This window comes from Staurois parvus, unplaced genomic scaffold (assembly GCF_062004578.1).
Source record: "Staurois parvus isolate SC_StPar_1 unplaced genomic scaffold, SC_StPar_1.0 ptg000361l, whole genome shotgun sequence".
Lineage (NCBI taxonomy): Eukaryota > Metazoa > Chordata > Amphibia > Anura > Ranidae > Staurois > Staurois parvus.
The window spans coordinates 286,965-303,503 of NW_028318157.1; the positions used below are offsets into that span (position 1 = coordinate 286,965).

At 46.2% G+C, this 16,539-nt stretch overlaps 1 protein-coding gene across 3 annotated transcripts in view; it reads left to right on the forward strand.

The window, feature by feature from the left end:
- VWA7 (von Willebrand factor A domain containing 7) overlaps positions 1–16,336 on the forward strand; it is a 65,629-nt gene extending 49,293 nt beyond the window's left edge. For all 3 annotated transcript variants that reach the window (XM_089684890.1, XM_089684888.1, XM_089684889.1), the window contains 4 exons: positions 575–834; positions 2,130–2,269; positions 11,283–11,451; positions 11,994–16,336. In XM_089684890.1, coding sequence (XP_089541016.1) covers positions 575–834; positions 2,130–2,269; positions 11,283–11,451; positions 11,994–12,455 — 1,031 coding nt within the window. In that variant the 3' untranslated portion in view covers positions 12,456–16,336. The remainder of the gene's footprint in view (positions 1–574; positions 835–2,129; positions 2,270–11,282; positions 11,452–11,993) is intronic.
- The last annotated feature ends 203 nt before the right edge of the window (positions 16,337–16,539 follow it).

The window sequence follows — 16,539 nt, forward strand, 5'->3', positions numbered from 1 at the left end:
AGGCTGTGACAAACTGTATGAAACGACCTGGGGTACTTATACGCAGTCACTGTCTAAATATTTGTGTGACAGTCAACAATAGTCATGGTTTGAAACCCAGCATTAGCAAATTTTAGTTTTGGGGGGATACATGTGGGAAGAACTTATACCAGGTTTTTTTGCTATCTATGACCCCATTGGGGAGATTTCACCTCACTATCCCTGTGACAAAAGGACAAGAAACAATGGTAGTGGTTGTCACTGGGACAGAAAGACACAAAGAGAAATTTTAACCTGACAAATCTCCTAATCCTTCCACAAATTACTGAAAAGTGTTTTGTTGCAGTCTGTCTTACCACTGGAGATATGCCATCACCTTCCCTACAGACAGGAAGTGAGGAGAAATCTCCCAAATCGGAAAACACAGCATAATAAAAAAACCTGGCAGAGGTTATTTTCCTTCAACTGTTCTTTCCTAACCTGAAAGATAAAATTTGGTTGTATTTGAGCTTTTAATTGTTTAAACTATTGTTGTAACTGCTCAAACAGACAAACACTAATAAAGTATACTGCACCTTCTCTGTGCCACCCACAGGTGTCCCTGCCGTCCTGGTAGTTGATGTTATTGGCCTGCCAGAATCTGCCAACTTGAGCCATGTTAACCTAACCCCAGTCAATGGCAAGACGAGAACGGTGGAATTGGAATTGACAACTGAGAAAGGGCTCCTGGTGGCGCAAGTTGGGGAGATCCCCATTGGGGAATTTAGCCTTGGTGTGAGTGGCACAGACGACAAAGGACATAAGGTGAAACGAGAGGCTCCACAGCACCTAAGATCTGCAGAATGTATGCTGGAGGTAAGTGTCCTCTTGTTGTTAGAAAAGGCCAGTAAACTTGTTTGTATGACCTTTTTTTCATCAGGACTTTCGATGTTCTTCACTTATAAACATGGGAAGGATTCAGGAAACATCTGAAGTCTGGTAGACAAGTGTGGAGATGTATGAAACCAGCAAAGAAAGAGCAGAGTAGCTGCAGTGTGTGAAATAAGGCCTAATGTGCAGGCCTACCTGGTTGCTTTCATACATGCATGGGTTGCCTGAGCATGCATGTTTGTACTGTGGTGAACAGGAAGAAGGTCAATCTGGTATCTTTCTAGTTGTCTCGGTGACTACTGTTACTGGGGCTGAAAACGTGGGAGAATCTAAAATTATGATCTATCACCAGGACAGGAATAGAGGCAAAATGTTCCAATGAGGGCATCTGTTCCAGTGACAGCTGTCTACATAGAGATTAGCTGCAGTTTAGAGATTTATTTGCTGTTGTGTTTACAGGTCAGGAAATAATGGGATGTCTCCCCAACAGGACGCAGATAGCAAAAAAAAGCTAATCACTTTTAAATAGTTGTTTAAATCTTTATGAAATAAAAATATAAACCAAAATTTAATTAGTACATCATTTTATTACAGGTACACAGGGCTGCTGTTAGAAACCATGGGGCCACATACAGCCAACCTGACAGCCCCGCCAACCAAAAAAAAAATCACCGTTGACTATGCTTCAGTTGTCAATGAAAACAGTGAGTGATAGGTACCGATCACTCATTTGAGTTGATTTACTAAAGGCAACTAGGCTGTGCACTGCAAGTGCGCTGAAAGTGCAGTTGCTCTAGAGGAACATGCAAGAAAAATAAAAAAAAAAATGGAGAGGAGGGAAGCTGGCAGCAGCACAGGGGTGGGGGCACACAGCGGGCTTGGACAGCAGAGGAAGGCACAGATGGCCTTCCCAGAATGCATTGGTAAGGCTCTGGTGACACCAGTGCCTCACTCAACCAGGAAGTTGAAAAACAGTAATTATAAGTAAAAACAAAAAATTTTCTTTAACTGATGAATGTAAGATTATTTCATATCAGCACAAAGAGCTTCGTGTGGATGTCATTGACCCAGTGGTTTTAACCCTTGTAGTGCAGGGGGGTCACTGCAAGGGTAGTTTTGAATATTCCCATGAGTTCAGTATAACAGATGGAGGCAGGAAAAGAAGGGGAGTTACTTCATGTAGCAGCACTTGAGAATGATCATTTTGTGTTATAACTGAAGGAAATCTGACAGTTTGCTGAAAATGTTTTACTTGGCAAATAACAAACTCTGTTTTGCAGATGTCCTGTCCTGTTCCCCTGACACCCGGGAGTTCACAGATAATGTCGGTGAAGATCACTAACCATGGATCCTTCCATTACTACTGTGTGACTGTGAATGGATCTCCATACAATATCTTTAATGACTTCACCACAACTAGGTGAGCAGGGTAAAAGCATAGCCTTAAGAAAAAGTCGTCTTGTAAACATAATGGCCTCTGAAAGTAAAGCACAATTGTTCATAACACCCATGATGTTTACCTTTTTAATTACTGATTTTTTAGATGATCCGTCTTCCAGCTAGTAACAAACCTAAAGAAACTGATGGTATACAACAGCTTGCCCTGATATTACCAATGGGTCACACATAATATTCAGAATATATAGCACTACAGAACTCTATCAGAGACTGTGGACGGGTCTGGTTAGAGGCTGGAGACATGCCGCAGGAGATATTTAGATACTGGGGACATGTTGCTTGAGATGGCTGGAGGTGACTGTCATCACAGCTCCTTGACAAAAGCAATGCTTCCAAAAATGAATTCTGGGGTCAACAGACACCAAAAGGCCACAGGCTGGGCACCAGGACCATGCTGCCCATGAGACCAGTTGAGGCAGCTGCCTCGGGTAGCACTCATGAAACAAACAAGAGATACCTGTGCTCAAATCCCAATAGCTAGTACATGCATTTATCTATCAGGTGCTAAAGGGGTGTAACCACATATTAACACTAGAGATTCTGAAGGGCCCTCTGCACACTGGTATATACCCTTTCAAGCAGACTTAGCAATAAATAGGAATATTTGGTTCACACATATTGCAATACATGTTTAGGCTAGCCAACTGCGTCAAAGTAATCCCTCTATGGCCAGTCCTACTCTGCTCTGACTACGCAAATGCTACTGTGGACACAATTCCAATATAAGGGAAAAGACAAAGTGGGGAGAGCTACCAGATTTCGGTCTGGCTACTGACCCACAATACAACAAACAAGATATACCTGTGCTCAAATCCCAATAGCTAGTACATGCATTTATCCATCAGGTGCTAAAAGGTATATACCAGTGTGCAGAGGGCCCTTCAGAATTTCTAGGGTAGCACTCATGGATGCATGGTGGGGGAAGGGGGTCCACAGCGAAGCCAATGCTGAGCCTGACATGTCCCTGGTCACCATTGCCCAAAGACCTGTGAATTACTACTTATCTAACCTTGAATAAAAAAGAAAAATATCAGGTGATGAGATGGCCCTGTCTCAAATCCTTACCCAGAATACAGGTAAAGTGAATAAAACTGATTATCTCATTACAATGACACCTGAAAGTGGGTGTGATATATTAGACAGCAAGTGAACATGTTGTCCCTGAAGTTGATATGTTCAAAACAGAAAAATGGCCAAGAGCAAGGATTTGACTGACTTTGGCAAGGGACAAATTGTACTGGGTAGACTGAGTCATAGCATCTCCAAAACTGCAGCTCTTGTGAGATGTTCCTGGTCTGCAGTAGTCAGAACCTAGCAAAAGTGATCCAAGGAAGGAAAAATGGTGAACTGGCAACTTGATCATGTTCAGCCAAGGCTCATTGATGTATGTTGGCTTGCCCATGTAGTCCAATCCAATAGAAGAGTTACTGTAGCTCAGACTGCTGAAAAAGTTAATACTGATAGAAAGGTGACATAACACACAGTGCATTGCAAATTATTGTATACCGGGCCAGTTAGCGTGGCCATGTTGACATGTCCACAGCCAATAAACCTACATTAGGCATGTGAGCATCAGAACTGGATCATGGAGCCATGGAAGAAGGTGGCCTGTTCTAATGAATTCAAAAATGGTTTGAGGAAACTAATGAGTTTGAGGTGTTGATTTGGCCTTTAATTTTTTTAGATCTCAATCCAGTTGAGCATCTGTGGCATGTGCTGGAAAAACTATTTCAATCCATGGAGGCCTCATCTCTCAACTTAAACGATCTGTAACTGATGGCTTGATGCCAGATAGCTTCAGAGGTCTAGTGGAGTTCATGCCTTGAAGGATTATAGTGTATGGTCATAAAGTTATGGCTGCTTGGTGTATATGTATATATATATATACTGTGTATATATATATATATATATATATACACAGTGCTCAACATAAATCAGTACACCCCAACAGATTTGTCAGAAAACCTTTACTTTCCTTTCAGAATCAACATTTTCTATGGGACACTATTCTACAAAATACTCCCACAAATACGGGCCATTGTTTGCAAACAAGATTTGTTAATTTGAACACACAAGACAATATTTTTCCTAACAAAATCATTTAAGACCATGTTGCAAAAATGAATACACTCCACTGAAAATCTTAGGAGCAAAGCTAAATTGTAGACAAAAAAATCCTAATTAACAAGAATTTATCTACAGGTGAGTCTCATTATTCATTAAACAGGTGTCCAGCAGACAGTTGATTATAAAAGGGCGTTACTTAACAAAGAAAATCCCTTCCCATTTCATGCTGACAGCAGTAGCACCACATGGAAGAGAAATGTCACAAGGCCTGAGAAAGAAAATAATGTCTTTACACAAGAAAAGTAAAGGCTACGAGAAGATCAGCAAAGCTTTACTTATCAGTTAGAATACTGTATCAAAGGTGATACAAAAATTTAACAAAGATGGAACTGCAACCATCTCACAGAGATGTCCAAGCCATCCACGGACGTTAACACCTTGACAGGAGCGTCTTCTGATGAGAAGGGCTGAAGAATGGCATGCATGGGTGTCATCCACGAAGGAAGCCTCTCCTAAAGCCCATGCCCCAAAAAGCCCACCTATAATTTGCTAGTGTTCATGCTGAAAAAGAAGACTACTGGGACTCTGTACTCTGAAGTGATGAGCCCAAGATAAATGATTTTGGAACTGATGGATTCAAAACTGTATAGCGTCACAAAGGTGAAGAGAACAAAGAAAAATGCATGGTGCCTACAGTGAAACATGGTGGTGGCAGTATCCTTCTGTGGGGCTGCATGAGTGCTTCTGGTGTCAGGGAGCTAAATTTCATTGATGGTAGCATGAATTCACAGATGTACTGCTCTATATTGAAAGAGAAGATGCTACATCACTCTTTGCCCTTGGTTATCATGCACATTTCCAACATGAAAATGATCCAAAACACACATCTAAGACCACTGTTGCATTTCTGAAGAACAGTGTGAAAGGGATTCAGTGGCCAAGTATGTCTCCTGATCTGAACCCAATTGAACACCTATGGGGAATTCTGAAGAGACAAGTTGAGCATCACTCTCCATCCAGCATCCAGGCTCTAAAAGAGGTTGTTCTTGAAGAATGGGAAAAAATTGATGTTGCAATATGTCACCAACTTGTTCATTCCATGCCTAAAAGACTTGGTGCTGTCCTTACAAATCATGGAGGTCATACAAAATACTAGGTGTAGTAGTTTTTGTTGTGGGGTGTATTCATTTTTTAATCAACTAATTTGAGTAAAACTGAAGATTTTGTAATCTAAGTTATATTATTAACCTTACTTTCATGTAGTGAGCTAAACAAATGTTCTAAAAAACTCAGTTTTGTCAAAATGTTTGAAAATGTGTTTGTGTTCAGTCAGATATTGATCAAAATCTTACTTTTCGAAAGGGCTGTACTCATTTATGTTGAGCACTGTGTGTGTGTATATATATATAGTGAATCCGGACGTCCGGCGAGACGGACGTGTCTCGGCGAGCTCCTGCTCCCCCGGCCCCAATCCGCTGCCATCTGGGCGGCAGCGGACCCTGACGGGGGCCCCACGACCCTCCGGTCCCTGTTCGCCAGCCAGGGAAGGCCACTGGACCTTTCTCCCGGAGCTCCGGGACTTGCGGCCTACCCGGCACCTGAAGCCGCGGCCTCGATTTCTGGCGCGGCCGACCAGGATCGCCGGACATCAGCCCGGACTACTGCCACTCCGCTCCTCGGTCCCCGCCGATCAGGGGATCACCCCTGCGCCCCTACCGCTGCCATCAGGGCCCATCCGGGCCCCTGTGTCTGCTGCCGAGGTCCCCACCAACACCCACAGTCACTCCGTCCCTCCAGCGGAGCTCCGGCGGTTCGCAGCAGCCTGAGGCCTACTGCGGCACCCGAAGCCGCGGTGTTTCCTGCCAGCCGTGGCTGGAATCGCGGCGGGAATTGCGGCCGCGGCGGGACGCCTCCGCTGCTCCGGGAAGCTACCACCACCACCAACGGTCCTGCTAACCCAGGAGGGATCCACCGACGCTCCAGGACACCAGGTACTTCACCAGGGGCGCCCACTACCCACCAGGGAGCCCAACCACCATCACACCGCCAGCCTCCAGGGACTCACTCACTCAGGGATCCCACCATCCACCTGAAACCCCAAACCACCAGGGACCCTAAGCCACTATCCCTCCAGGGATCGCTACTACCCCACCAGGGATAGCACGGCCACCATCCCACCGGGGATCCCCTGCCCACCACCCCACCTGGGATTACCAGCCAGCCACCACACCAGGGAACGCTCGCCCAGCACCCTGATTTCCGGCACGCTATTCCCTCTGGCGACGCCCCGGCGACTAATGGCCCACCACGACCCTTGAAGCTGCGGTCTCTCCTACCGGCCGCAACAGATCACGGTTGAGCACAAACCACGCAGGGCCGACGATCGCTACCGCAACGCCCCGCTCGACTCTGATGACGATCCTTCAACACCTTCAGCGCCTCACGACGCCGAGCCCTCAGCACCCGACGCCTGGCCTCAACAACCCCAGTCACCGAGCCGCCAGCATCACCAGTCGCCGTGCCTACCATCACCCCCAGCCATCGCACCCTACGACCCCTCCACTAGCCGAACCACCGTACCCACTGAAGACATGCCACAGCACCCATGGTCGCCAGCTTACTGCACCCACAGACTGCTGCCAACCAGCTGCCGCCCTCCACCCTCACTCTACCCCTACAGAAGGACTCAAATGACTCTCCCATGGTAACACAGATTCCCCACACACCTTGCCCTGACCTGTATCCCTTCACCTCCCCTGACCCAACTGTCACCGCACCCACCCCAACATGCCACCTGCACTCCTCCTCCTCATTTTCCTCTCCACCATCCCAAAAATCGCCTCCCTCTACCCGCCTACCCCCCCAAAACAGCTCTACATTGCCCCTTCACTACTCCCCTCTCCCCACTACGGCACTCACCACCTCCTCCTGCTACTCCACTCCCCCGTCGACCCACGTGCCACCACTATCAGACCCACACGCTCCTACACTTCCCATTCCCATGCCACCTTCCTCACCCTTCTCCTTCTCCTATCTGCTGGGGACATCTCCCCGAACCCTGGCCCCTCGCCACCTCACCCCTCCTCTAGGGACCCCCCTGCTCCCGCCAGCTGCCGTAACCCCCTCAACCTCATATCTGTGCCCCTTCTCCCCGCATCCATCCCCCCTCTCTCGGTTGCACTCCTGAACGCCCGCTCGGTCTGCAACAAACTTACTGCCATCCATGACCTCTTTATCTCCCGCTCCCTTAACTTCCTAGCCATCACCGAAACCTGGGTACAGGCCACTGACTCCACCTCCCCTGCGGCACTCTCCTATGGAGGTCTCGTCTGGTCCCATTCACCAAGACTGAGCGGTCACAAAGGTGGTGGGGTCGGCCTGCTCCTATCACCGCTGAGCACCTTCCAGGTCCTCCCTAATCCTCCCTCCCTAACTTTCTCCTCCTTCGAGGCTCACTGCATCCGGCTCTTCTCACCCACCCCCCTAAGGATCGCAGTGATCTACAGGCCTCCCGGATCCATACCCCGCTTCCTGGATGACTTCGCTGCCTGGCTTCCCTTCTTCCTCTCCTCTGAGCTACCAACCATCATCCTCGGGGACTTCAATATCCCCATCAATGACAACAGCCCGGCTACTTCCCAATTCCTCCACCTAACCTCCTCCTTCGCGCTCACACAGCACACTCAATCCTCCACCCACATCATTGGGAACACCCTGGACCTCGTCTTCTCCCACCTCTGTACCCTCAACCAGTTCTCTAACACCCCCTTCCCTCTCTCCGACCACCACCTCCTCACGTTCTCCATCTCCCCTTCCCCTAACTCCCCCCCCCCAGAGCGCCAAACCATCACCAGCCGCAACCTTCGCAACCTGAACCCGGCCCCCCTCCACTCAGCTGCCGACCGCCTACACGACAGAATCCTTCCACTGTCTTGTCCTGACCTAGCCACTAACACGTACAACGACTCACTATCAGCTACCCTAGACTCTCTGGCACCCCTAACCACACGCTACATCAAACCCAGACCGCTCCAACCATGGCAGAACGACCACACTAAATGCCTCAAACGTCGCAGTCGTGCGCTGGAGAGACTATGGCGCAAAACCAGGTCCCCCCGTTCATTCTCCCTCTACAAATCTGCCTTCCTCACTTACACCTCCTCCCTCCACGCCGCCAAGCAGGCTTACTTCGTAAACCTGATTAACACCCTCTCCTCCTGCCCTCGCCGACTCTTCTCCACCTTCAACTCCCTGCTCTCTCCCCCCCCTCCTCCACTCAGTACCTCACTCACCGCTCACGAGATTGCCACTCATTTCCACAATAAAATTGATGCTATCCGTCAGGACATAGTCAACTCGCAATCTACCTCCCCACCTAGCCTCCCCCCCCCTATCTCCCCCTCATCTCTTCCCTCCTCTGACCTCGCAACCGCACTGCCCCCCTCCACACCCAAGACCCCGCTTACCGTAACCCCACCAGCTCTGCACTCCTTCAGCCCCGCTACCACTGAGGAAGTCACCAGGGTCTTCTCTGAAGCCCGCCTCACTACCTGCCCCCTAGACCCTATCCCCTCTCGACTCCTCCAGTCACCCCCCTCTTCCCTCATCTGCTCCCTCACCCACATCTTCAATCTCTCCCTCTCTACCGGCGTATTCCCCTCCCCCCTAAAGCATGCGCACATCACCCCCATACTCAAAAAGCCCTCCCTGGACCCCTCTGACCCAAACAACCTCAGACCCATCTCCCTGCTGCCACTCACTTCCAAACTCCTGGAGCGCTTAGTCTACAACCGCCTAAGCGCCCACCTAACTGACAACAACCTCCTTGATCCACTACAGTCCGGCTTCCGTCCCCTACACTCCACCGAAACCGCCCTCCTCAAAATCACCAACGACCTACTTACCGCCAAAGCCAAAGGCGACTACTCTGTCCTCCTCCTCCTGGACCTCTCCGCGGCCTTCGACACAGTTGACCACCCCCTCCTCCTTAATAAACTATTCTCCCTTGGCGTCAGAGACACCGCTCTCTCCTGGTTCTCCTCTTACCTATCCCGACGCTCCTTCAGCGTTTCCTACAATGGTGCCACCTCCCCTTCCCTCCCCCTCTCTGTTGGGGTCCCCCAGGGCTCTGTCCTTGGACCCCTTCTCTTCTCCATCTACACCTCCTCCCTTGGCAAACTCATACACTCCCACGGCTTCAACTACCATCTCTATGCAGATGACACTCAAATTTACCTCTCCACCCCTCACCTCACCTCCACTTTCTCCGCCCGCATCACTCACCTCCTAAACGACATCTCTGACTGGATGTCGCTCCATTTCCTCAAACTCAACCTCTCCAAAACCGAGCTTCTCGTCTTCCCTCCTGCCCGCGCCCCCCCCCCCCATCCTATCCATCACTACTAACATCACCACCATCAATCCCGCCCCGCAAGCCAAAGTCCTTGGGGTCATTCTGGACTCTAACCTCTCCTTCCAACCTCATGTCAAATCACTGACAAACACATGCAGGCTCCACCTCCGCAATATCGCCAAAATACGCACCTTCCTTACCCCAGACACCGCTAAACTACTTGTGCACTCCCTGATTATCTCACGCCTTGACTACTGCAACTCCCTCCTCACCGGCCTACCCCAGTGCAAACTCTCCCCGCTTCAGACCATCCTGAACTCAGCTGCCAGACTCATCCACCTCACCAGCCGCTCCACCTCTGCCACCCCCCTCTGCCTCTCCCTCCACTGGCTCCCTATCGCCCAACGCATCAAATTCAAACTACTCACTCTGACCTACAAAGCCATTCACAACACTGCCCCTAACTACCTCACCGACCTGATTCCCAAGTACCACCCTACCCGTACCCTTCGCTCTTCACAGGACCTCCTTCTATCTTGCTCCCTGGTCTCCTCCTCACACGCACGTCTGCAAGACTTCTCCAGGTCCTCCCCCATCCTCTGGAACTCACTACCCCAATCCATCAGACTGTCACCTTCCCTCCTCACCTTCAGGCGCTCCCTGAAAACCCACCTCTTCAGGGAAGCCTACCCCACCCTCACCTAACTGCTGCTCTCCTTCATTCCTCCTACCACTCCATCCCCCACAGCCACTTCCTCCTGTACCACTACCCCCTCCCTCCCAGATTGTAAGCTCGAAAGAGTAGGGCCCTCTTACCCCTTGTGTGCTGTTCGTAGCTGCTGTAATGTTTCATGTATTGTCCCCCCCTCTATTGTACAGCGCTGAGCAAACCCTTTGGCGCTATATAAACTCAATGTAATGTAATAATGTAATAATGTAATATATATATATACACACATATACGCACACACGCGCACACACGCGCACACACGTAAGATATTTATACCTTAAAGTGATAAAAAAGTCATATTTTGTTTTGGTTTACAAATAACCATGTCATACTTACCTGCTCTATACAGTGGTTTTGCACAGAGCAGCCCTGCTCCTCCTCCTCTCGGGTCCCCCGCTGGTTCTCCTGGCCCCTTCCTCCTGCCAGGTGCCCCCAGAACCACTCTCCACTCACAAACAGAGCAGAATCTTGGCCCTGCTCTCTCCTCGTTGGCTCACTGGCTAAGATTGACAATAGCAGAAGCCAATGGCTACCACTGCTATGCCAGCCAATGAGGAGGGAAAGACCCTGGACAGCCAAGGCTCTCGTGCACACCGCAGGATCAAGATGAGGCTTAGGTAAGTTTTGGGGGGCTGTTGCACAAGGAAGGTTTTTTTACTTTCATGCATAGAATAAATGAAGGTCAAAAACCTTGAACCTTTACAGCCACTTGAAAAAGCTTTGTCATTTTCAAAAAAGAAGAATCCAGTGCCTGCCACTTCAAGTTTTAGTCTTTTTTGTTATTCCTGCGCCAAAGAATTTTACCACTTTGATTTCCACTTGCAGGGTACAGATGAACTCCAGTGATTCAGAAGTGCTGAATATAGATATTAGTATGCCTAATAGTGTGGAACCTGGTGCAGTGATAACATTGATGGGGCAGGCTGAAGATTGTGATAGCAATGTACCAGCCTGCTTTGCTCACCTCTCTCTGGTGGTGGCTGAAAATGTTAAGGTAGGTGCATGGTAATTATCGGCCAGTCTGACAGCATGTGGATAGTCAGGAATGCTTAAAAATCTGACAACATTTACTATTCCCTAATGCCCCATGGTGGAATTTGTCCTCACTTTTGTTCTAGTGACAACTTGTAAGGGATCAACGTTTTTTTTCTATTTATTGAACTGATATACCAAAACGCTTGCAATGATATATTTAACAGCCCAAAACAAAGAGAAGTTTTTTTTATTAAGGTTTACACACACAAGGAAATTGTATCTGGTGGGTGGAAACTCTTTTGAATGAAATCAGAAAAGCAAGATTATTCAGTTTAGGTTAGGATTAGGATTTTCCAGTTAAGAAATCTCACCAAGGGTGCCATGAAGAGATCTGAGAATCCATGTAGCCTGAAACACATCTGCAGGGTATTTTCCTAACTCAAAGATCAATACTGATTGACCCTCAACATGCAAAATATGCTTTTCTTGGTTTTCTTGTCTTATAGTTTCCTTTCCTTTCCTCTACGTTTTCCTATTTACTAGTTATTTCTTCTCTCATAGGTATCTCCTGTACATACCCCATCTGTGTGCCCTCAACCATCATACTTCGGCTCTTGCCCTGAATCTCTTTTATCCAGCCAGTGCAAGGACCATCAGTGGAGTGCCCATCTGCTAGTGTTAGATGCTGATGGAATTAAGTTTGTTGAGATCCTCAATGGCTCTGGCACTGCCTCCCATGGACCAGATGGAATATATGAATATGTTCATTTCACATCCAATTGTTGCACACCCCAAGCTGAACTTATCCTAACAAACTATAGAGATGTGTTTTGGCATTGCTTCTTCCAGGTGCCCACTGTTGGCCTTCAGACAGACTCAGGACATCTGTACTATTTATTAACAATAATACCAATTATAGTCGTACTTATATTGGGTGTGTACATTATGTGTAATAAAAAGGACAGTAAAGTAGAAGAAAGATCGCAAAACCAAGCAGAGGGTGTCCCTCTAAAAGAACCATGATTATTTTGGAATTCCAACTGTTTTCTTCTTTCGCTACCTGATCAGGGCTGTATGTATAGAAAACCAAACAGCCTAGGGCACAAAGTGGTGTCATTTTAGGTATGATACTAAGGGGCTTATTTACTAAAACTGGAGTGTGCAAAATCTGGTGTGCTCTGCATACAAACCAGTCAGATTCCAGGTTTTATTGCCAAAGCTTAGTTGAACAAGCTGAAGTTAGAAGTTAGAAGCTGATTGACTACTACACACATCTGCACAGATTCTGAGTGCACCAGTTTTAGTAAATCTACCCCTAAATGTTTCATAATTTTTTTGTTATCTTTCTAATTTAAGTCTTCAAGGATAGAGATAAGAAATCTAAATGTCCTCCTTGTGTAGCATGCATTTTCAATATTTGAGGCATGGAAACGTGTCCACAAGGTTCCATGAGTGAACAGACAGCATCATAAAACTAGCCTAGATGGATTTGTGATCTGATCTTTCCCAATGGCCTCTAGTCATTGTGAAGGACTTGTTGATAAAAATAAGCACAGATGATCAGAAGAAAAGCACATTCGCTAAGGAATACAACTTCATTATTCCTATAGGATGACCTGATTGCACTTGTCATGCAGCACAAAAATTATGCTCATTAAGGCATGCTATAATTAGTAAATGCCAGATAAAAATTGATGGTAGAGGTAGGCTAGCTTTAGGAGTTACCACTGGTGTCTGGAATGTACGGAGAGAATGCAGATAGTATGTTAGTGTGGTCTACAGGGGCCAGTGACATAGAACATAAATGGCGTTGCTGTATTGACTGAAGGAAAACCATCAGCCTGGGCCCTCAGTTATAAAAACAAGTGCTCTCTAAGCATTTGACCCCTGCCTCCCTTGCCAGCCTTTCCCTAACTATTGTAAAATGTTATGGTCAGCAACATTTGCGTTAATTGTGGAGTATCTGTACTATACAGCTTGGTTCTTGTTTGGCTAAGTCTCTTGCCAACAAAAGTGATTCTTCCTGGGCTGGGAGGATTCAACTTGCAGTGAAAGGTTGGTCTGTTGCTGAACAAATTGTTGCAGAAGCAGGTCCATGCAGTAAGGGGGGGACATTTCCGTATAATAAATGTTGAACCTTAGCAATTCTGTCACTGGTGAGGTGTCTCCAGCTTAAGATGGATTTGGAGTTTGAGAAAAATTTTGGGGGACAGTTGTAATAGACACGTGTCATACATGTTTTTAGAGTTGTTTAAAGGATAATTGCACTTTCAATCCTTTCATCCTGTTGTGCGCCCCTGTCAATAAGTAATCAACCATTCCTAAATTCATACTTTCTGAATCTTACAGGTGCAGCCCCCATCCTCTTTACATCAATTGGTGAAAATTATCTACTGAATATCTCCCAACTTTAGAACCTGAGAAAGACAGACATGTTGCTGCAGAAAATCTGTGGTGCAAGCCCCTAATCATTGTTAGTAAGTAGTAGACCCCATCCGCCCCCCATTTATTAGTGGACAGTGACAATTAACAATCACCCTCTCCCAGTTATTTTTGGCTAGTGGAAGTATACAATGCCCCTCAGTCATTGGTTGTCAGTGACTGTAAACAACTTCCCCATTTTTGATGCTCAATGGAAGCAAACAATCCCCCCCATATAATTATTACTAGTTGCCATAAACAATTACCCTGCCCTAATCATTGCTGTTTAGTAAAAGTAAACAATTGCTCCCCCCCATATCATTGGTTATCAGTGCCAGTAAGCAATTCCACCCCCCATCACTGGTGGTCAGTGAAAATAAACAACCTCCCCCCCCCCCCCCACTTCTTTGGGGGTCAGTGGCTTTAAACAAGTCTACAATCATTGGTGCACAGTAATAAACAATTCCCCTCTTCCAATAATTATTGGTTAGTGGCAGTATACAATAACCCCTCTCCAAACCTTGGTGGTCAAAGGCATTATTGCCCCCTCCCCAACTTCCCCAATCATTAGTGGTCAGAGGCAGTGAACAAGCTTCCCCTCCCTCCAATCGTTAGTGGTCAGTGGCAGTAAACAAAACCCTTCTAACATTGGTCTAACACAATTGTGTCCCTTACCACTAACTGGCTCTATTTCCTCCTGAGTTTACTGCCGGAACTATGCAGCTGCTATCGGGGTGGAGATCACTCCATCCAACAGTAACTGCCTAGATATGCTGCAGGGTGCTGGAGCAAGTGTTCTTGGACTAGCAGGACCCAGTTTTTTTTTTTAGTGGCTATGTCACTGTGCTGGCCTTCTATGGGACCACCTCTGCAGGCCATAGATACTCTGACCTCCAGAGAGGGCCCCATTGTGTAGGAGATTGTGTGGAATGTACTGTATGTGAACAATGTGGGCAGCCACAGGATATGATGTAAGTATGCATCTGGTGGTGGTGGTGGTGAGGGGGAGGGGGGTATTTATTTTGTGTACTATTTATTGAAAGATTTTTGTGCTCTTAAATTGAGGGGATAACAATACAACATATATATTACCCTAACTAGGCAGATGGGTAAGGGATGGCTAGAGGGGCAGAAAAGAAGGTACAGATAATGCAGGTACATCATCATTGTCATAATCCAGTCCTTCCCAGAGGAAAGCTTGTCATTGGATTGTAATGTAAGGATAAGCTGCCGCCCCAGTAAGCCAGCTGCAATCAATGTTCTTTTTTAATATTAATGTAATATAGTCATACAGAAATCCAATGCGATTTGGCCATCAGGCCTTAGTCACAGTGGCTGAAATGCATTGGATTACTGCATGATTGTATTACACTAATATTAATAAAGACCATTGATAGTAGGCAACTTACTGTGGCGCCAGCCTTTCCTTACTTGATCATTGGAGGTTGCCAGATATCTTATGATCTGGAAGCCCGTGCCTGCAAGTTGAGGATTAATAAGGAGATAGCAGCTCTTTCTCACTTGTTTTAGCTCATGTCATTGGATTGTCTGAAGCAGGTGGGTGGGGCTGGGAACATAGGTGCACAGATCTCAGTTCTGGAGTCTCAGACAATTATAATTAGCCAATAGGCTTCAACTCCTGCCAACACTTACACAAACCTGGAATATCAGATTTGGATTTACTGAAATAGTTGTAAGCTGTGAAAAGCTGGGAACTGTCGTATATTTACCTTTTTAATTTTCATGTGTTTGGCCAGTGAATGTTTTATTTTTACATCATACGATGTGTGATAGACTATTGTTTTTTTAAAGAGGTAATTCCTGTGCTGTACTGTGGTATGTTTATTATTAATTTGTGATAATAAAATAGACTCTGAAATAAATGTTGGTTGAAAGGTTTAAATCTAAAAGGCATTTCTCATTTTACCTTCACCTTTTTCTGTTCCTCTCTAAACATTTTAAAGATCAACTGTGGCCAAGTATCATCAGTGAACTAATGATTGTAACTACAAAACATTCTGCTTCTTGGAGGCTGCAGTAACTGCTTAATTGTGGCTGATTTGTGTTAACTAATAGTTAAAAAAAGTTTAAATAGGACTTTTTATTTTTAATGGCAGGTTTACTTCAATTGGTATGATATGCATGATCAAAAGTCAACCATTATTTGTGTGGATGAATAAAACAGTAAATACGATGTAACAACAATTGTGTTACAGTGTATATCTGAATTAGGAATCTGAACTGTTCAGAAACTGTGTATCATTTTGACAGCTGGGATTTGACAGAAGGAGCAGATCAGGGCTACCAGTTGGACAACCCTGGTATAGCTAAACACTTCATTCAATGTTTATCTAATCAGGAAGACCCCTTCATGTCATAGTTGTTGGTACATCTAAAAGAGATTGTACAATCCAATTTTAATGTTTATAGTCATCTTAAATTGTGTTCGGAATATGATTTGGATTAAAAACAGGCTTCCAGTTTTTTTGTCTGCTGTATTTTTTGGATCTAGTTTTAGTCTGCTCATGACTTGCATAAGATCAGAATAGGATAACTGACATGTCTAGTTACTCAGGATACATTTCTTAGCTGCTAAAATGTAAATGTATTCAAACCTTGGTAGACTACTCTTTTCGTTCCCATTATGTTCTGTAACCAGGAACAAGGCCAAATAATGGGTGACTTA